The 22,641-nt window shown below is 38.2% G+C and overlaps 1 protein-coding gene across 1 annotated transcript; it reads right to left on the bottom strand.

The window, feature by feature from the left end:
- Positions 1-257: 257 nt before the first annotated feature.
- Positions 258-21,281, bottom strand: LOC306651166 (phosphatidylinositol-binding clathrin assembly protein-like; the record flags this gene model as incomplete). Its single annotated transcript, XM_079123653.1, has 13 exons — positions 258-292; positions 401-484; positions 5,124-5,200; positions 6,204-6,280; positions 8,696-8,737; positions 10,178-10,284; positions 10,797-10,908; positions 11,023-11,116; positions 11,271-11,373; positions 12,212-12,287; positions 14,094-14,236; positions 15,976-16,221; positions 21,269-21,281. 13 exons carry the CDS (start codon positions 21,279-21,281, stop codon positions 258-260), a joined length of 1,209 nt encoding a protein of 402 aa, XP_078979779.1.
- Between the last annotated feature and the right edge of the window lie 1,360 nt (positions 21,282-22,641).

Consider the following 22,641-nt stretch of genomic DNA (forward strand, 5'->3'; position numbering starts at 1 on the left):
TCTCTTTCTAACAAGTGATTACTAATCTAATTTAAAAATGATTTTCTAGGGCTAGGGTTGTGGCTCAGTGGTAGAGCACCTGCCTAGCACATGTGAGACACTGGGTTTGATTCTCAGCACCACATATAAATCATAAAAATAAATAAATAAATGAAATAAAGGTCCATCAGCATAAAAAAATAATAATTTTCTAGTTTTTACTTTTATGAGCCCCTTTCCTGGAGTATGTATTTACTGTCATTTAAAAAAATAAAAACTTACTTGTCGATGGGGCTTTCTCCAAAGTTAAGATCTATTTCATAAAACAAATACAAATGTTACATTATTTCTGTGAAAATATTGTTTTCTTAAAATGCATAAACATATATTTAAAATATTAATTGTAAAAATAGTTGTTTACTTCCTATGAGGCTAGCAAGTGAGCCATCCAAGTTGCTTGCTATGTTCATTGCACCTTGCTGTTTGTCTCCAACAGATTTGTGGGCTGCTGAAGATAATGTTAGTTGTAAAACATCATGTATGGGAAACAATCTGAAAATAAGAGACAGAATGAGATAAAAACATAAACCAAATTCACATCAGAACAGTAATGACATATATGAACCCACCTATTACAAACTAACAGGATTTCAAATTATTAGGTAAATGAGTATAAATAAAGTGAAGTTATAATAAAATAAATCTTAATTGAGTAGTTGTTATGTGCCACACTTCCAGGAGGATCATGAGTTCAAAGCCAGCCTCAGCAATTTAGCAAGGCTCTAAGCAGGTCATTGAGACTCTGTCTCTAAATAAAATACAAAAAGGGGCTGGGGATGTGGCTCAGTGGTTTAGTGACCCTGAGTTCATTACCCAGTACCAAAAAACAAACAAATAAAAAAATAGGAGTGAGCAAAACAAATAAAAATGCACACCTTCATGTAGTTTACATCATATTAGAGACAGAATATAACCAAGAAAAATCAATTTTATGTTAGACAGCAATAGGTGCTGAGGAAAAGAACATCAAGGAAGGGGATATATGTTCATGGAGATCTGTCCTATAATGAGAGGTGGTTTGAAACCACCCACTATGATGTATTTTTTCAAGTTCTCCATGTATATCTAATAATTTTTGCTTTGTGTATTTAGCTTAGTGCATGCAGTAATTTAAATTTTAAATAGGATAGGCTCACTGAGAACTGAACTTTTAAGTAAAGACTTTAAGGATGTGAGAGTAAACCACTGTGATCTAGCAGAAGAGCAAAGGCCTTAAGGAAAGAATGAGCTTGATTTGTTTGAAGAACAATGAGAAGGTCAATGTTTCTGGAGCTGGAGTGACCAAAGGGATCAGAAAAGCAATTGTGGGGTAGGAGGGTTCAGATCATAAAGACCCTTATAAGAAACTGTAAGGATTTTGCCTTTTATTCTGAAGCTACCACCACAGGCCAACTTCCTTGAGATGGGCAAGCCATTAAAAGGACTTAAACAGAGGCATGCTCTAACTTGTATTTTAATGAGATCATTCTGTTGTATGAGGAACAGAGCACAGGGGCCATGGGAGAAGTAGAGAGGTGGTCAGGAGGCTCTTGCAGTAGTCTCTGGAGATTTTCTGTCTTTTTTTTACTGTATTCCCACTGCCTAGGCAGTACCAGGCACATAGCTGGCATTCATGAAGTCAGCAAGTCCATAAATAATTGCTGCTGAGGAAATTAAATGCAGTATTGCATTCAAGCATATAGAATATATTTTCAAAAACTACATAATGACCTAAATGCAAATATTAATACTTCACATTTATAATGTATCTATTCAATTAGAATAAATTTGGATTGTTAAATAATTTTTTTTACTTGGGATTGAACCCCGGAGCACTTAACCACTGAGTCACATTCACTCAGTTTTTGTTTGTTTGTTTTGATACAGGGTCTCACTAAGTCACTTAGGGCCTTGCTCAATTGCTAAAGCTGGCCTCGAATTTGAGATCCTCCTGTCTCAGTAAATAAAACAATGTTCACTACCAGTTTTCAACAGATATCAGAATATTTGTATATCAAAGAAATCTTATTTTTCAATGGTTATCAGAATAAAATATTTCAAAAAAAGTGAGTCACTAATTGCTAATATGGAAAATATTATAGATTAAATCATGTTTTAAAATATCTTAGACTGGGGCTGGGGTTGTGACTCAGTGGTAGCATGTGTGAAGCACTGGCTTTGATCCTCAGCACTGCATATAAATAAATAAATAAAGGTCCATCGACAACAAGAAAAAATTTTTAAAAACTCTTAGACTATTGTAAAACATCATTAATTCAGTGAGACTCTCAATAAATATTTTCTACCATACAGAGCTGGAAATACAGTCAACAACATAACTCTTGTGTCTGCCTCATGTTTTTTTATTGTTTAGCTAGAAAATTATTATTTTTGAATATTATGAAAGGATATTTATGAATATATGAAGGATATTTAATTTCATTTACAGAGTCAAGTAAAACTCCTTTGTGCTAGTTAATCTGAGACTTAAAGGATAAAATATGGGTTAAACAAATGAGGGGGGTTGGGGCCTGGGGAAGGAGAACAAAGGATTCCAAACAGAATTAGAAAGACCCTGGGGATATTTAAGTAAGTGAAAGAACTCTAGTATCCTAGAGAGTTGGGCAAGAATGACAAAAAATGAATATTTGGAGCTTTATCCTTAGATAATGGGAAGTCTCTGAAAGATTTTCATCAATGGAATGGCATGATTATACTCAAGTCTCTAAACTATCACTCTGGTTGTAATATGGAGAAGAGATTAAAGAAGGGCAAGAATAGATGTAGGGGTACCAGTTAAGTGGCTATTATATATTCCAGGAGAGAAATGACAATGGTTTTAATTAAGTCTACAGCATTCTGGTTTCAGCGGTGGAGAGAATTCAGAGAAGCATAATGAATAGAATTTGATAATGGATTGGAGTAAAGGGAGAGAAAATTACCAAAAAAATAACTCACAGGCAGCAACTGAGGACCTGGGTGGATGGTAGGGCCATTTACTGAGCCAAAGGCAAAGGAGAGGGTAAGTAAACAATTTCATTTTTAATACATTTTGAGTTTGAAATAACTACAGAACATGCAAGTGAAGAAATTCAGTAGACAGCAGGATATAAGTTATTAGCTCCATATATGAATATATACACAGGAATATAAATGATTTCTATCTATATATTCAGAATATGGGGGACGAATGATCCCGCTGATAAGCAGATGAGGACATATAATGGGGGGTGGGAGGTGTTAGCATTAGGGTTAGGGTTAGGTTAGGGATAAGGAGGGTGGTAAGAATGGAGGAAGGAAGGACTGTATAGAGGGAAAAGAGGGGTTGGAGGGGTGGGGGGAAGGGAAAAAATAACAGAATGAATCAAACAACATTACTCTATGTAAATTTACGATTACACAAATGGTATGCCTTGACTCCATGTACAAACAGAGAAACAACATGTATCCCATTTGTTTGCAATAATAAAAAAAAAAGAAATTTATATTAGACACTAAAAAAAAAAAGAATTATGGGTAGTAATTTAGACAATAAGGGAAATATCTTCAATCAAGGCCAGAGAAAACCTGAGATTATTGGACAGGTTTTTAATCTTTGGTGAGACTAAGAAAAGACAGAAGCAAGCAAAAAAAAAAAAAAAAGAAAAACAACAACAACAAAAAAAACCCAGCACTTAACTATAGGCCACACCCTGTTCTAAGTACTCTACATGTATCAATTTATTTAATCCTGCCAGCAATCCAGCAACCTTACAAAAATAAGGAAGCTGAAATACAGAGAGGTTAAGTTAACTTCCCCAAAGCACACAGTATATGAGGGGTACAGTGAAACTTGAGCCCAAACACTCTAGCCCCATGACTATCATTTTTAAATCAGCGATTTAAGAGAAGTGTTTTCAGTTGATCCCAGAAATGTCCATAAAACTGGATGAAGTAACGAAGGTGCCATGTATGGAGATCACCAGTAGCCAGTCCTGGTCAGCTGGGAATCATGCCCATATGCTTTCATTATAGTGTAGTTCTTCCAATACTCTACTTGGGATTTATTTACATTCACATTGAACTAGATCCAGAACTTGTTTTCTTGACCACTGTATTTAACTATTTTGTAACACCTATTGTAAGTAATAATGATTCCCAAACCACAGGACTCAGAAAAGTGACACTAGTAAATCTAATTGAAATTAAGAAAATGTTTAATTTTTGTTATACATATGGTTTTACTCAAAGGACTTAGGTTCATCATAGTTTTGGGGTCAAACTCACCCATTAAAATGCAGAATGTATGTCCATTGAAAATGTATGCATAAAAGAAAAGAACAGAATTTAAGTCCTTAAGTTTAATTAAGAAAAATCAATTCAGATACATATAAATCCTATGATAATACAGTTCATTATTACGTAGATTTGTATCTATAGTAGAGAATCAAATAACATCATTGAAACAACATAACCCACTATAAAAAGCAAAATTTGGCAGCCTATGAGAAGCTATATGCCAGTAAATGTATAACAACCAGCTCTCCTGATAAAAATAGGACTAATTTCTGTAATGTAAATACTCCCCTCAAGGTCAATTTCAAGCTACCATCATGACATTAATCACCTAGCAAAATTCCTGAAAATTTAGTAACCTTAAGGGCCTACAAAGGACTTCTACTTTAAACATTACAAGGTGTCACACAGTATATATGCATAAATGTGCTTCTTTGTAAAATTTCTACATTAATAGATAATTGTTTACATGGTACAAAATTCAAAAGATATAAAATGGCATACAGTGAAGACTCTCCCACCCATCTCTTTCCATGAACCACCATATTATTCTGGAAGGCAGCCCATTTTAATTCACTTCTTATATATTCTTTTTAGCACACCTTACTCATTTGTCATTAAACATCTTGGAGATGATTCCATCTCAGTACATTAAAATAAGCCTCTTAACGATAGATATTTTGCAATGAATATTCCTGTTCATTACCCGTTTTGTGATTATGAACATATGCTTAAGGAAAGGCAGCAGTAGTTGCTTGATCAGTAGAACTAAAGAATCTACTCCTGTCTTTGACTATTATTGACATAATCATGTAATAATGTCATAATACCTTCAAGCAAAGTTGTGCTTGCTGAAGCTTTAGCAACTGGACCAGTTGGGATGGATGGAATAAATACATGCTGGAAACTAAAGAGATCACAAGAAAGATGAAGCATAGTGGAAGATAAATAAAAGCAATTATCCTACCTAGCAGAGCCTACATTTCCTTGATTCATCCATCTATTCATTCATCTATTTAGCTATGTACTAATTATATTGAATTGTGATAAAGATAGAATTTAAAAATAGTCAATGGACTTATTCTCTAAGAGAGGATAATAATACAAATCATTTACAGTCAATATAATCACAAAACTGGAATGAGCGGCTGGGTAGGTTAATGGAAGAACACATGCCTAGCATTTACAAGGCCCTGGGTTCAATCCCCAGTACTGAAAAAATAAACAAATAAACAAAAGCCCAAACAAAGAAAAGGGGAATGAATACTAATGACCTGTGTAGAAATGTTGGACAATACAGAAAAATATAAAAAGAAAAATGAAATCAACCATAATCATTCCACTCAGAAATACTGAAAGTTTTCAGGAGACAGACTTCAAATTTTGTATTATTCAATTTGTATGTAATGTGTTTGTCTATGTACTTGACATGTTTTGAATGTTATTCTGTACACTATTTTGTAAATGAACAGTTTACTGTGCTATTAAATAATCTTCTACAACAACAGAAATTTTCACTAGGGGAGAAACCAAATTCTTAAAAAGTGACATTTCCATCTCAATCTCTGACTTCAAGAGTCACACTTTAATAAAACATGTTCCCTGGGTTGGGGATATAGCTCAGTTGGTAGAGTGCTTCCCTCGCAAGCACAAAGCCCTGGGTTCAAATCCCTAGCACCACAAAAAAAAAAAAAAAAAAAAAAAAAAAAAACATGTTCCCTTGTGAAGAGTACAGTATCCAACAAAAGATTTAGAAACACACTTCCTATCGTCATTTAAAATGCCTGAAGAGTATTCCATCATAGTTACAGCCCTTCCTTTGGTCAATTTTATATTTTTAAATATTTAGGGTGAGGGAAATTATTTAGAGGGAAATAAATTAACCTACTTTAAGACATTCATTAACTTACCCATGAGGTAAAATGTCATTTTTCTCTTCCAAAGAAGCTAAATGCTGTTCTAGTGCTTCAATGAAACTGTGGGGTGCCTAAAAAGTTATTATAAAATATTTATTCTTTGATAGCTTTAGCACACAGTTACCCTCCCATCACACAGACCTGGAGGAGATGCTGTGGTAAGTGGAAAGATGCAGCTAGGCCCACACCACAGTGGAACCAACCAGCAGGTCCCCAGGGCTACACCCCTGGTCATACTCTGATGAGGAGACATTATGTTTGCACGATTTTGGTGAAAAATAAAAATGCATCAGACTGTAGACAGAGCAGACCTTGCCACACGTGTCTGCAAGAGTTATGCCCAATGGGAAGAGTTATGCCCAGTGGGCAATTGTCGAAAACACAGGGACAGACAGACACAGTCCTTTGCAGAGGGAGGCGCTCTGACTCCCAGATGATGTCAGAGTCAAAGCAGAAAGGACTAACCCAAGAAATGAAGCCGATTTCCTCCTAAGAAAGGTAACGTCCAGAAGCCATCTCCCAAACGGTGAGCAGTGCAGCCTCCATGCCCATAAAGCAAAGACTGCTGGAAGCACCGTGTGTGGTCAGGGAGGAAGCCCTTCACACCTCTTCCTGGGACCTAGCAGCAAAGTGGCTGGAAAGGCTCCCTGGGACTGCACAGACCTCTCTCAAGGGAACCAGCTGACAGCAATGGGGCAAAGGTGGTGCTGACTTCCTGCTCACCTCTCTGCTCTCCCACATTTTTCTCCATTCTGCAGTTGGCAGGACACCCGAGAAAGCACGTTGCCCGGGGAGCCCCTCTGCCAACTCAAGGCCATAACAAATGACTTTCAGTACTACCTGAGGGCTGGGGCCAGCCTGCTGATAAGAAAGTTCTTGCAGTAAATCTTTTGATTTACAGAGGAATGCATGGAGGTCTACATGAAAGTTTACAAACAAGACCCTCACCTGCCTTTTACATTTTCTCCAGCATCCATCTACTTCATTTCTGATCCAGACATCCTGGGGACTGGAGCTGAGGTAAGGAGGAGAGAGAGGGTGGCCCAATGGAGAATGTGACCCTACACCTGAGTACTCCTCCTGGCAAATGTCTCCTTAGAGCTCAGAACATAGATGCTGGCTAGTTAATGTTCATCTGTACCCCAGCAATGGCCAAGGTTGTGGTTTCAAGAAAAAGTTCCCTTCCTGTCCCCATTACCTCTTTCAGAAAAGTAAAGACAATGTAAGCAAAATCAGAGGACTACATTCTGGTAGACAGTCATGTTTCTGTAGCATCTGTTCCAGCTTCTGTAGGAACTCAGGGACTGGGACTGTCTTATTCATCTTGTGCCCTATTAACCCAAACATTCTTTTTGTCTCTGTGTCCCACCTCTGGGGTCACCAGACTGCTCATTTAGGAAGTCATGTATTATTCCATTCCATGGTGCCTCCACTGTGAATCACTGTGGTGTTTGAGGTCTATACTATGTATAACTCCTCTTTGTATTTATGGAAGCCCTTAATGGAATACTTGAGAGAACATAGTTCTTCCCAAGATTTATGAATCATCAGATAGAAACTCCATCTCTCTCAGCCACCAAACCTAACATTTTATTCACATCTGTAACCATCCTCTCCTGCTTGCCTCCTTTGTCCTCTTGCGGTCACTGCTTCCACTCCTTTTCTGGATTTAACGTCCTTTCATTTCCTAAGAGTCCTCACTCAGCCTACTACCCCTCTCTCCTTATACATCCTCATTCTATATCTCTTAATAGTATCCTTCTTATACACATGACTGCCACGTAAATCAGGCACTGGCCTATCAGAATCTGCATCTTGCATTTCCTACCAAAAACGAAAAATGTGACACCTAGTGACCCCCTCTGCTGTCCTGGTGACAGCATATTCCCACAGCAGGGAAGACTGTTCTATCCCATATTCCAAGTAACCTAAAAGATTTGCATCTTAACTCTGGGCCCAGAACAGGAAACACTCTGTAATAGGTCCAGTCTGGGCCAGAAACCCTGCTACTTAAGCCCCATGGTACATTTGACAGGTCTAAAGGGCTAAGCAGGCTAAACAAGTAGGTTACCAGGGACCCATTTTGTCCACACTTGCTGCACTGTCACATCTTCAATCACACTCATGGGAAGGAAAATCCCTGAGCTCATTTGATTCTTACGGAACCTTTTAACATAGGCAATAACATTATACTCTGTTGCAGTTGCAGAAATAAGAACAGAGATCATACACCTAAAGGTGGACAAGGCAACCCTTAAATCTAAAGTGCACTGTTCCAAATGCTCTGCTGTTTCCGCTGATAAGTTCTGTTCATTTAAAAATCTAGATATTGTATCATTAAACACTGTGAGTGTGTAAAGATGTTACGCATGGGGAAATTAAGAATACACACATGTAAGCATATCACAAAAAATGATCTCAGATGATCAATATTTTAAACACACAAATATATAGACAAAAAACACTTATATATACAGGGCACTAACCTGAGTAAGATATGGAATGTCGCTCTGGTCAATTCCAACTTGCTGAATTCACAAAAAAGGAGGGGGAGTACATATTACAGCAAGAAGTGGCAACAAGAGCATAATGCCTTCCTGGGCTAGATCAAGAAAAATATGCTGCACAAAAATACATTTGAGAACAAATTTCTATTTATCCTAAGGATAGACTCTTAAAACAAAAAACTTACCAGGTATTGAGTCTTTGCTGTTTTTTAAAGATCTCAGCTATACTTTAGCTGTCATATTAATGTTCTCTAATTTCTTAAGTAGTCAGAAATCAGCCATTATTCATATTGTTGTTCTCCTCTGGGTAATATGTCTTTATTTACTTTGGTTTCCATAAGTTTTACTATCACTTGACTAAAGTGGTTTTCTTTATATTTGTCTTGCTTGGATTTCGTTAAACATCAGGAAAACATGGGGCTCCCCTCAGGTGTTTCTTTCTCTCACTGACCACAGACCTGTCCTACTTATTGTCCACTGCCCAAAAAGGACTTATGTCATATATGTTTTGGTACAGTTTTGGAGCTCTGGTGGAAGGGTAAGCTTGTTATTGGTTATCCTAATAGCTGCAAAGAGTGGTCCTTATAGGATTGCTTTTGAGAAAAAGTGCGTTGAATAGTACATTAGTAGTGCCTAATTTCCATTTTTAGTTTTACTGTTTATAAAACAGATAAAAATAACTACTACCGGTTTAGCTCTGTTTTCTGATACCATGCCCTAAGGTGCTTTCCTTCTCCATGTCCTTTCACAATGATATTCTGCCTCATGATGTTGGGCCCAGAGTTCTGGAGTCAGTCATCTAGGAAGTAACACTTCTGAAACCAAATTTGAAGATGACACCATCTGCTGGCTAAGCAATGATCAAAATGGACGTGAGTACTACGGCAATTACTACCAATATCACTATGATGAAGCCTCTGCCATTTGCTCCTGTATTCTTCTCACAGCTTTAGGCATGAAGCCAGCATCAATTAGGATAATTACTAACCAGCACTGCATGCGGCGTACAAGAAACCCATAGCGTTCCTCTTAAGTATCTCATAAACACCTTACACTATGTGGTTTCTGTTGTTCTTCATTGTAGTATATCTTTTCAACCCAGTTTTTGTGCCCAGGAAGAGTTAAAACAAAGAATATATGTCTTTTAGTATTGCATGCAACTACCTAATTTAAAATGGAATTTACCTCATTTAAGTGGAAATAAAAACATTTTATTAAAAGATTACTACCGGGCTGGGGATATAGCTCAGTTGGTAGAGTGCTTGCGTCACAAGCACAAGACCCTGGGTTCAATTCCCAGCACTGCAAAAAAAAATAAAAATAAAGACAAGTAAATATAAGATCACTACCAATTTCTGTGTGTTTGTGTACTAATGGTGGTGATGGAAAGATGTATAGTTATAGTTACATCTGATACTAAAGTAATGCAGAAAATCCTTAGACAGAAATGGATTTCTGTACCTCTGCAACTTTCAGGAACTGTGCAAATTTGGTTGTTCTTCCAAGGAACTTGATGTAAATATCCAAGCTTTCCTTGCATTGGTTCTTCCTCATGTCAAAATACTTATCTAAACATAGAAAAATTTCAGTGAAAGCCAGTCAAAACTGTATTATTTGATATTGATAGACAGTGGAATTAATGTGTAATGGATACATTTGGCAATCCAAGTCAGCAGAGTGGCACACACCTGTGATCCCAGCTACTCAGGAGGCTGAGGCAGGAGGATGGCAAGTTCAAGATCAGCCAGGGCAACTTAGTGAGACCCTGCCTCAAAATAAAAAATAAAAAGGGCCAGAGATGTAGCTCAGTGATAGCAGTGGGCCCTTGGGTTCAATTCTTATTACTTGAAAAAGAAAAAAGAAAAGGCAACCATGTTGATTCTCTGATAATTTCCCAAAAATAGAAGTTACCACTTATTTAAAAAAAGGAAAATGTCTGTGGCCAATTAGCCAAATAAATTTTAACTAAAAAGGAAGATTCTCATATTTTGAATCTACAGAAAATATGAGATAAAGTATTTTTACAAGTAAATTGTTTTTACCAAAATTTTATCTCTTTAAAAGTAAGGTTTTATCTTACCTAGCAGATTAAGGATCCCTTCATTATAGACTGCAAAGAGACGGAGAGAATCTTTAAAGAGGAGCATAAAAGCAGCATGTATTATACCATTAGTTAGTTCATCTGGCTTTGCCTGAAAATTAAAGAGGAATCAAATTACCACACAGTTCAAAACAATTCCTTCTCCCACCTATAATTAAATGATGCCCTTTATTAGTGTTTTAAAAGAGATTTATAAAGCTCTTACATTAAAATTAAGAAGAGCATCCAATTGGGTTTGAATAACTGGAAGCGTGTTTAGCAGATCTTTGGTATTCATAGTTCTCATCACACCATCCATCCTATAAAAAAAAATGAAACTTATAAACATCAGTAATTAAGAGTTTGAGAAACACTGTGATATCAGCGTCTTGAAATAAAGGTGTTTTTGATAAAACTACACAGCAGAACACATATATGTTTCAGCATTTGCTTATAAATTAATAGTTTACTGACCCTCTCTTGACTTTTGTGATGTCAGATGCAATCAGTCTATATGCGAGTGACTTTTCATTCAAGTATCTGCTGTATCGTCTGATGAAGGCTGACATAGTATAGCCTAAAAATGAGATATGTTGATCATTTCCAATTAAACCAATATTAACTATTTACAAATTTATAAATGCAAAGATGTATCAGTCCACATTCACCTGTATACCTCAGTTTCTTTGAAGCACAAAAGCTAGAATTCATTTGTTAATCTGATATTTCTTACACATTCTGTTAAGGATTATTTTTACTTCTTTAAAGCCTTGAAATTACTTCAGGATTTGTTGTTGTTGATGGTGGACAGTTCTAAACAGAGGAAGTAATTGAACTTCATCAGCTCCTTTCAGGTTTCCAACAGAAACTACCATAAATTCTAAGCATTTTCCTTACTTTCTCCAGCCCGCTGCCACCATCCCTTTTTAACCCTCTCTCCACTCAGCAAATGACCTTGCCTCCTACATTTCATAAAGAAGATGGAGAAAGGCCATGGTTGAAATTCAGCCTCTCTACTCAACCTTCAAATGTGCCTTGATTCATTTATTCATTCACTGAACAATTACTGAGTGCCTACTCTGAACCAGGTCTGTTCTAGGCACTAGAAGTTCATCAGTGAAAAAACAGAAAAATCCTGCCTTCGTAAATAAGGATGTGCTGCAATTTTTTGGTAGGCTGGACAAGGCCTCACTGAGTAAAGACTTGGAGGGTCTCGTTAGTGTCCCTGTCACTATCACATAGCATATTCTGTTATTCACAATAAGCACTCAAATGTGTGTTGTGTCAATGAATTTAGGGACTGTTTACCTTCATAAAATGTACAGAACGCCCTTCATAATATAGTATTATTTTCTTAACTAGGCATGTGTACCTTTTTGCCACATAGGTATATTTCCATGAAAGACTCATCTTACCTTCTGTGACACTTTTATCTAGGAAGTTGTGTAAAGTGAACAATGAGTTTCGAGATGCAAGATGTCGGATAAAACGCTGTCAAAAAAGGTGCCAAATTCTAAAATTAGTTTCTGTACTCAAGGATTAATTATTTTGTCATTATTACTGAATTATTTAACATAATTCTATCACATTGTTTCTGTTTATTTCAGGAGCACCGATTAAGCTGAGTATGATCACATGTATCACAAGGTATCTACATAAAGAGATGCAGTGTTGTCAAATCTCTTCTACTTACATAAATAATAACAATAGGATAAACAGTAAAGCTCATGTGAATACACACCTCTCTCCCAACACTTTCTGTCTAGCCATTCCTCCTTTGATTTTGAGTCTGATTTTAAATTAAAGAACAATACAAAGAATTATATGATCCATTTGGGTACCCCACTAACTAGAAATGACAACTACTAACTTTCTGACCTATCTGCCCTATTTTAAAGTAACAATAATAAAGTGTTACAGATGAAGCTAAAGTACCCATTGAATTTAATGACAAATGTGTCATCTTAATGTTGTCCTCTTCAGAGAATAAATCCCAGCAGAAAATAATCTATACACAATTCATAGGGTATGAAAGTTGCATTTTCTTAATTATCTATGTTTCTCAATTATCTATGTTGCCAGAAATTTTAATTTTTGCTAATTTGAGCACGTTCTCAGATGGTTATCAGATATCATAGCTTTCTCTTCTTTGAATTGTTTCTTTTAATTAGTTTATTGTCTTGCCTTTTTCTTATAATTATATATTCTAATGATTAATATTTGGTCTGTAATATATGATGGAAATATATTCTTCCAACTTTATGGTGTCCTTCTGGCCCACACATCATAAAAGTAATTTCCTACATTTTCGATTTTAAAATTGGGTTTTTCAAATTTATGTATTTAATTCATGTGGAATTTTTTTATATCAAACAAGGATCTCGTTCTTTTTGTGTGTGGATGCAATTTGTGTTAACAGGCTGTATTTTTAATTTTTTTTTTTCATTATAGTTTTTGCCACATGTTTTTAGAGCCACCAAACTCCATGAGAAGGACAGTTCTAATTTTGAGCTCTGTATTATGTTTCTTTTGTTTTTGAACCAAGAATTGAACCCAGGGTCATTTAACCACTGAGCCACATCCCCAGCCCTTTTTTATATTTTATTTTGAGACAGGGTCTTGCTGAGTTGCTTTGAGCGCTTCACTAAGTTGCTGAGGCTGGCTTTGAACTCATTATCCTCCTGTCTCAGCCTCCCTAGAGCCATGGGGATTTTGGGTGTGCGCCACTGTGCCTGGTTCTCTATTCTGTTCTATTTACATGTGTTGTTTTTACCAAAATGGTACTGTGTAATTACTGTTATTTTATAATAAGTTGAAATGCAGACAATTTCTAAACAGTAATTTTGAATTGAAGGGTTCCTAAGACAAAATATGAATTTAAAATAAAAAAATAATAAGTCAATGTTCTAGAGCATTTTAGTTTTTCTGTGAAATACAAAAGTGTATGGGATGAGGTGGACAGTGATTATGTAATACACTTGCGTCTAGTCTCCCTTGGAATATAAAAGTTATGGAGCAGTATGTTTGTGTGGGGGTTCTGCTATAAAATGTCTAAAGAATCGTTTAAATATCCGGTCTATTATTTACTGTATTATCCACTACTAGGATAGTAATTTCAAAAACATAGCCATTAATGGAAGCCACTAATCACTAATGAAATACACATTCACTAGTCACTAATGAAAGTTGAAGGAAGTAAGCCATTTATGAACTAACAATAATTTGCAATTTTGTGATTACAATCTTTTGTTCTAGAGTGAAGGAAACAATTGCCATTGGTACATTCACCACACTCACCTCTTTTCCATATACCATGAGATGATGAAATGTAACCAGGGCTTTGAACACCACTATCCAGCTGTTGCTCCCAGTTTTCTCAGAAAGAACATTAGCCAGATGTACAACGCTCATATTTGTTTCATTTATGTACTGTATTAGATCTAAATTAAGAGACAGTGACAAACATTGAAATACAGATTATGAAGTAATTTCCAATTTGCTTCATCATTTCATTTTTCTGTTCCAGAACATGCAATGACTATTTTTTATCAGTTCAAAATACTCATTGTGGGGGCTGTGGATATAGCTTGGTTGGTAGAGTGCCTGCCTTGTGTGCACAAGGCCCTGGGTTCAATCTGCACCAGCACAAAAAAAAAAAAATACTCATTGCTTTAAAAATTGTCATTAGAAAACATGTTCATCTGTAGCACTGATTCATTAGTCAGTGCTTTTACATGTATGGTGCTGGGATAGGTGCAGAGGAGAGTCCTTAACATGTTATTGCATTGGAGCAATATGCCTACCCTTACTGTAGACCCAGATTCATGTACTCAGTAGCACATGGTCTGTGTGAGTGCATCTACTAGCTAGTGTGTCCTTTATTTCTATTTATCTGTAATTCTGTTTCATTTTTGTTCCTGTAAAGTCTACTGTTGCAGGTTGTTACCTTTTTTAGATGATTTCAGCCTGCACTAATGTTTAGGCCATCATGGTGCCAACTCAAGTGCCCTCCTTTCCTTCTTTGCATATTTATCATAGGTAGCAGTTATTCATCCTTTATTTTTTCTTAACTTTAATTCTTGAGAAACGAATTCTGGTATATATTATATAATGATCCAGGGTTAGATGATATATGTTCCTTCAGAATGTATTGCATGGTTTTCCTAGAATCATGGTTGCAAAGTTTTTAGAAATATGTAAAGGAAATTAGTTGCCTTAAGTTGGTAAACTGTCAGTTACTCTAATGTGCACATAATTATAATGACATGATAAAACTTGAGAAGTGAAATACAAATTAAGTGATTGAATGAGTTGTAATGAAAATGTCTCAATTGAAAGGTTATCAAGGGCTGGGGTTGTGGTTCAGTATAGAGCACTTGCCTGGCATGTGTGAGGTCCTGGGTTCCATACTCGGTACTGCTTTTTCTTTTTCCTTTTTTTTTTTGTGGTGCTGGGGATTGAATCCAGGGCTTTGTGCTTGCAGGGCAAGCACTCTACCAACTGAGCTTTATGCCCAGTCCTCAGCACCACGTCTAAATAAAATAAAAGATCCACTGACAATCAAAAAGGTTACCAAAATAGTGATTTAGATAGGTGTGTGGGGCACACCTGTAAGTCCAGTAATGGGAGTCTGAGGCAGGAGAAGTGCAAGTTTCAGGCTGGCCTCATGAAGTTAGCAAGGCCCTCAGAAGGTTAGTGAGACCCTGCCTCAAATGTTAAAAAATATTAAAGGGCTAGGACCGCAGCTCAGTGGTAAAGCGCCCCTGGGTCCGATCCTCAGTAGAAGAAAGGGAAAGAAGGGAGGTGTGCGGGGTGTGGGGGAGGGGAAGAAAGAAAATCAAAGTGACTAAGGTAATACAGCTGAGTTCAAAACCAACATTCCGCGTGGGCTCATACAGAAGGGCCCAAAACTGTGGGCAGCCCAAGGCCTATTCACGAGCCTTAGGTCGGGAATACCTAAGAGCCGCACAAAACAGTGTTTGGACGGGGGCGGGCGCGGGCTTGGGAACCAAGAGACTTCTAAGAAGCCTGAGTTGGCATTCCTCCGTCCCCTCGTCCCTTATCTTAGTTATTTTAATAACGTGTACATGTTTTCGAAGCTGGTGTCGCAAACGCCAGTGGTCCCTGTCCATGCCCAACGGAAGATCAGCAGCAGGTCCCCCTCTCCCCTCCTACTCACCGGCCAGGTGTTTTGGCTCTGGCTCTGTGGGTTCGTCGGTGGTAGCCCCGAGGGCGGCCTTTGACCCAGAAGATCCCATGGACGCGTCGCAGTCTGCCAAACACGAGGATGATGGTTGAGGTGTCCAGTCCCTACTGTTCCTGACCCGGCACCTCGACCGAGTGACGAACGAGGAACGCGAGGTGACGGAAGAAAGGCAGGTGGCCCTCACCAGGCGACCTCTTCTTCCCTCAGCCTGACGCAGACCTGTAGCATTATGAGGGCGGGATTTGAACTTGCCGGAAAAGATGGCCGAGGGACCTGAGAAGGGGCAGCCTCCGGCCTTGGGGCGGGGCGTCCTCACAGGAGAGGGGAGACCCTTGGTTCCTGTCTTTGTTTTCTTTTCTATTACCCGGAGGCGCTTTACCACTGAACCACGTCCCCAGGGCTCCTTAGTTTGCATTTGAGAGAGGGCCTCACTAAGTTCCTAAACTTGCTCTCAAACTAGCCTTCCTCCTGCCTCACTCTCCCAAATTCCCAGGGTTACAGATGTGCACCGCTGCTCCTCAAACAAAATATACACTCCCAAAGCGACACCACCAATGCCTCTCTCCTCCAGCCACACCCTACCAACCTTCAGTCACAACTCACTCAAGCCTCATCAGGAGGTTAATGCACTGATTACGCTACACCTTTCATAACCCAATCATTTAACCTCTAGACCTTCTTGCATTGTCGCACATACGACCTTTTCAATAGTGCATGCTCAATGACAATATAACCAACAGCTATTCAATGAATGGTAACATTCTTCTTCAGAGTCTGAACTATTGTTAATCCTATACACAACATTTTGTATTTCTTGTTTTGTTTTGTTTTTTTTCGGTTTGTTTGTTTTTTGGTGGTGCTGGGGATTGAACCTGGGGCCTTGTGCTTGCAAAGCAAGCACTCTACCAACTGAACTATCTCCTCAGCAACATTTTGTATTTCTAATATGATAAACATGACCTTGCATTATTCTTCATTATAGTCACACTTTCCTTAAGGTCATTAAGGGCGTCCATAATAATTATGACTGTTTTAAAATGACACTCTTCTAATCCCATCACCATTAAATGGGCTCTGCTTCTCCTGACTTACTTTCACCTTGTGTATCAATTCCACTTTTCCACTTCTTCTGATGCCAAGTAATCTCTACTTGGATACTACATGTTGTTTGTTAACTTTGCATTGTTGAATACTATATTTTCATATATTCCTTTAAACAATGCTGAAGTTTGTTAGGAAAGGCACAAACATGACTTTCACCACAAATATTACTTTCAAATTACCATTTCCCCATTGAAGTGTTGGAAATGGAACCCAGGACCTCACACACACTAGGAAAGCACTCTAACAATGAGCTACACCCCCAGCCCACTTTCAAACCATTTTTGAAATGATTTCTTTGTTATCCAAATTTAACAACACATTTTCTTTAACTGTTATTGATACTTAGTTCAGATATGCCATTTTACAACTTACTGTACACTTAAATGCTCACAGAATATTGCAAATATCACCAAACTTAATTTGTACAATTTTTGTGACTTTCAAAAAATCCCTATACTTATTACCAGTCACTCCTCATTTTCCCCTAAACCTCCCAGCCCCAGGTGACCACTATCTGTTTCTCTCTCATAAGATTTGCCTATTTCACACATTTCATAGAAAGGGGATCATAAACAATATGGCTTTGTAACTACTGTTTTTTCATTTACCATAATAGCCTCAAGGGTCATTCATGTTGAAACACTATGAGCATTTCATTCCTCATTACAGCTGAATGATATTATACCATGTGTATACACCCCAGTGTTTACATTTTCATTCTTCATGGCCATTTGGCCTATTTTAACCTTTTGACTATTCTGACTTCTGCTACACACACAACTATTTCAATACATTTTCATTTTTTTTTTTTTGGCATATATCCATAGCAGTACAATTGATGGAAGTACAGTGATTCTGCATTAAATTTTGTAAGGAATTGCTAAAACTATGTTTTTTCAGTACCAGGAATTGAACTCAGGGGCACTTAACCACTGAGCCACATCCCCAGCCCTATTTTGTGTTTTATTTAGAGACAAGGTCTCACTAAGTTGCTTAGCACCTTGCTTTATGCTGAGGCTGGTTTTGTACTCGTGATCTGCCTGCCTCAGCCTCCCAAGACAGTGGCTAAACTATTTTGGACATCAGCAGAAGCTGAACAATTTTACATGCCCACCAGCAAATATGTGAAACTGGAAATTTCCTCACATGCTTGCTTTCTTCCTTTGAGTGTGGCCTACAACATGAGAAGTATGTCACTTCAAATTTCATTTACATTTCTCTAATGTTGATTTTGAGCATCTTTTCATGTGCTTATTGACTGTTTACCTACTTTGGACATATGTCTGTTCAGATCCACCCTCCAGTTTTTAAACTTTCATTCTATTTATTTAGTTTTTCTGGTTTTGGGGATGGAACCCAGGGCCTTGTGCATGCTGGGCTATATTTCCAGCCCCCAAAATTTCAAAATTACATTGTCTTTTTATTTGTGAATTGTGAAACTTCCATATATTCTAGATTCATGTCCCTTATGACATACATAATTTGTGAATATTTTCTTCCATTCTTTGATTGCTCTTTTCACTTTTATTTGTTTATATACTTTTTGGACAGCACCGGGAAATGAATCTAGGGGCACTCTTCCACAAAGCTACATTCTCCAGCCCTTTTCACTTTTTTTTTTTAAATTTTAGACCATTATATTTGTGCATAGTACTTAGATATATTTTAATGAAATAATATATGCAAGGAATTTTATTTCAATCCCCATTCCTGCTTTTAATTTTATTTTGAGACAGTATCTCACTAAGTAGCTGAGGCTGGCCTGGAACTTTTTTTTTTTTTATTTGGTAGTGAAGATTGAACCCAGGGGCCGTCAACGTACTGAGCCACATCCCTTTTTTGTATTTTATTTTCAGACAGGGTCTCACCAAGTTGCTTAGGGCCTTGCTAAATTGCGGAGGCTGGCTTTGAACTCAAGATCCTCCTGTCTCAGTCTCCCAAGCAGCTGGGATTACAGACATGTGCCACTGTGCCCAATTTGCCTGCTTCCTTCCTTCCTTCCTTCCTTCCCTCTTTTCCCTGGTACTGAGAAATAAACCCAGAAAAGTTTTACCACTGAGCCACATTCACAGCCCTTTCCACTTTTTATTTTGAAATAGGGTCTTTTTTTTGCGGTGCTGGGGATCAAACCCAGGGCCTTGTGCTTGCAAGACAAGCACCCTACCAACTGAGCTATCTCCCCAGCCCTGAAATAGGGTCTTGGTAAATTGCTGAGGCTAGCCTCAAACTTGATCCTCCTGCCTCAGTCTCCCTTGTCACTGAGATTACAGGCATGTACCACTGCTCAGATTTAGTCAGCTTTTTTTGCACCTATGACTAAAAGACCTAAAAAGAACAATTTTAGAGGACGAAAAGTTTATTTGGGGCTCATGGTTTCAAACGCCTCAGTCCATACATAGCTGGCTCCATTCCTCAGGGCTCAAGGTAAGGTATGAAGAGTGTGGGGGAGGGAAGCAACTCATATGATGATCAGAAAGCAGAGAGAGAGACACTCCACTTGCTAGATACAAATATATACCCCAAAGTCATGACCCCATGCCCACCTCCTCCAGTCACACCCTACCTGCCTACAGTTACCACTCAGTTAATCCCATCAGGGGATCAATTCATTGATTGGGTGAAGGCTCCTATAACTCAATCATTTCACCTTTGAATGTTCTTGCATTGTCTTACACATGAGCTTTGGAGGACACATTAAAACCAGAGTTTTGAGGGCTGGGGAGATAGCTCAGTTGGCAGAGTGCTCGCCTTGCAAGCACAAGGCCCTGGGTTCGATCCCCAGCACCGCAAAAAAACAAAAAAAAAAAAACAGTTTTGAGATAAGACTGAATTCCCCACTTCACCAATTTCCTTCTAGGCTCCTTTCTCACAGATTTGAAGAATAAAATCCATGCACAATAACAGAAGGCAAGAGTAAATGGAGCAGAATTTATTTAAGGGAGAAGAAATAGAAATCCTGCCATGCAGGAGGGGCCCTGATATCAGAAAAATCCATTTTGGTGCATTACTTTAGGGAACTATAGGGTTCTGGATAGAGTAATGAAACAAAATCCATGTAAAACAGGCATTGAAAATAGCACCAAGACCCTGCCTGGTCTTTGAGTTTTAATCCTTTTCTCCTCTGGGACAAAGGAGTTGTTGCCAGAGGTGAGCCTTATGGCCTTTTACATTTGAAATAGGCCTTGATGGTGCTCATTAATAATTCTAGTTAGCATCCTGGTGTGGCATTTGCATTTGAACAAGACCTGAATTGGGGCCCATCATTTCTGATTGCTATTTTTATTCAAAATCACATTCAAACCACAAGATTATGCCCCTGGCCCCCAGAAGCTCATGCCAATCTCACAATGCAAAATACATATAGTCCATTTTCAAGAGTCCTCATAGTCTCGACAGTTCCAAGATTGCCCAGAAGTTCAGGTCCAAAGTTGTTAGGGGACAGAAAGATGTGGATGGTGGGAAAAAGAGGTTAAGAGAACAGTTCTATAAAATAAGTCCACTGTGTTGACCCCCACATGCTTTCTTTGCCAAAAAGCAGTTTTAGGTCCTGCCTGGCCTAAGTGAAAAGGATATGTCACATTCCTCAGCAAACTACCTATTATCTGCAAGGAAATTAGAGTGACTTTGAAGGGAGAAATTTTTATGACCCTTTTCACAGACCAGATCCCAGAAAATAAGGATAATTCCTCCTAACCATAAAACCAATGAAAATTAGTAAGAATCCAATTAGAACTGCTCAGCATGGGCCAAGGTGACATAGAGTTGTGATAGCAGTGTGAACTTGAAAGCCTGACGTCACCTTGCTGTTGTTAGCGCAAAAAGAGAGCGACCAGGGCAGGAGGAGCACAAACTCCTCACATCAGTTCTTTTTTTATTCAGGAACTGAAGTCTCACAGAGGAACAGGAGTTCAGGGATGAAAAGGCATTGTGGAACTCAGTTTCCTGGTGGAAAGCGAGTCCCCAAATAAAGAAAGGGACTAGATTTATATAGGTTATTCTGAGGACTGTTGTAGTGAACATATATCAGTTTGCTTGGACACGCAGGAATGTGGAACTTTTTGGTCAAGGTCTGCAGATAGTTCCTAAAAAAGGATTTACTTTGGAGGAGATACCACCTCCTAGAGACTGTTATCTTTTGAGGATCATGAAACAACCTCTTTACCTGCAACCACCATCTGGGAAACATTCACGTTGTGAGATGAAAGCTGTCAAGGCATGGCCTTCATTTTTACTCCCTTTTCTTTTTCCCAGGCCTCATTATTTTGGGAATTATATTCTCTATATCCATTAACTGTCAGTCCAAAGTCAAGAGGCCCTGGGTTCGATCCCCAGCAAAAAAAAAAAAAAAAAAAAAAAAAGAGGTGGACCTGGGCGGGACTCTCTGGAAACTTCCCTGGGATTCCCCCCAAAAATCTGAAGTGTGGGAAAGGCACATTGTCTCTCTTCACTCTGAAAGGACCAACTCTCTCCCTTCAGAGCGTCCCCTTTCCCCTTTCCCTATCCCTGCAATAAACTCATTCTTGTTACTCTCAGTGACATATCTGAAATCTTTCTGACTTGATTACAATAATCAGGGAAGCTTCACGCTGCCTCAAGTTCCCCAGAAGGCCCCAGCTCTGTAACAAAGTCTCCTTTGAGACTTCAGGCAAATTCTCAGTCTGAGCTCCTGTAAAAATCAAAAGCAATTTACAAGTATCCAATATATAAAGGTATGGAGTAAACATTTCCATTCAGAAAAATAGGGGCCTAGAAAGAAGGTGTAACAGTGGTCCACTTTGAATATAGCCCTTGCTGTTCTAGCACTGGGACTTCTGCATAACTGTGATGCTAATTATTACTAGCTTTTGAATGTTGAATATTTTTTGCTTTCTAAAGTGCAAAAGTTTAAGAAAACACTACCAAACTGGTGTCCTCCAAACTAAAATTATTAACAATGGTAGCCTATTTTCAGGTTTCTATTTGTTCCAAATTGCATTATGATCATCATCTTTAAGCAAAAATAATTATATATGCTCAAACACTTGGCATGCCAAACCATGCTGCTCTGATGATGATTGGGCATTGAAAACCTAAAGTAGGGCTGGGGTTGTGGCTCAGCGGTAGAGCGCTTGCCTAGCACACGTGAGACCCTGGGTTCCATTCTCAGCACCACATAAAAATAAAACAGAGATATTGTGTCCACCTACAACTAAAAATATTTTAAAAAAAGAAAACCTAAAGTAATAATAATAGTTATATTAAACATACATAATCTGCATCTGTAACAGTGGTTCACTTTATTCTTTGAAAGCAGCCCTTGATGCTCTGCCACCGCAACTTATTTTTACAATGGATGTTTCTTTCTCTTGCTCTCTCCCTGCTCCTCCCTAATCTCTTCCCCTCCCTAATCTCCTGGGAAACAGGATTACCTTTCTTCCCCCATCCTAGGCATAGTCATCCGTCCCTGAGTGCACACCTGCCACAGGAAGAAGTAATCCAGACTTTGGGGGTGGTACCAGAAGATCTCAGAAATGACTGTCTCCCAAATTAACAAGT

This window comes from Sciurus vulgaris, assembly GCF_902686455.1.
Source record: "Sciurus vulgaris genome assembly, chromosome: X".
Classification (NCBI taxonomy): Eukaryota; Metazoa; Chordata; class Mammalia; order Rodentia; family Sciuridae; genus Sciurus; species Sciurus vulgaris.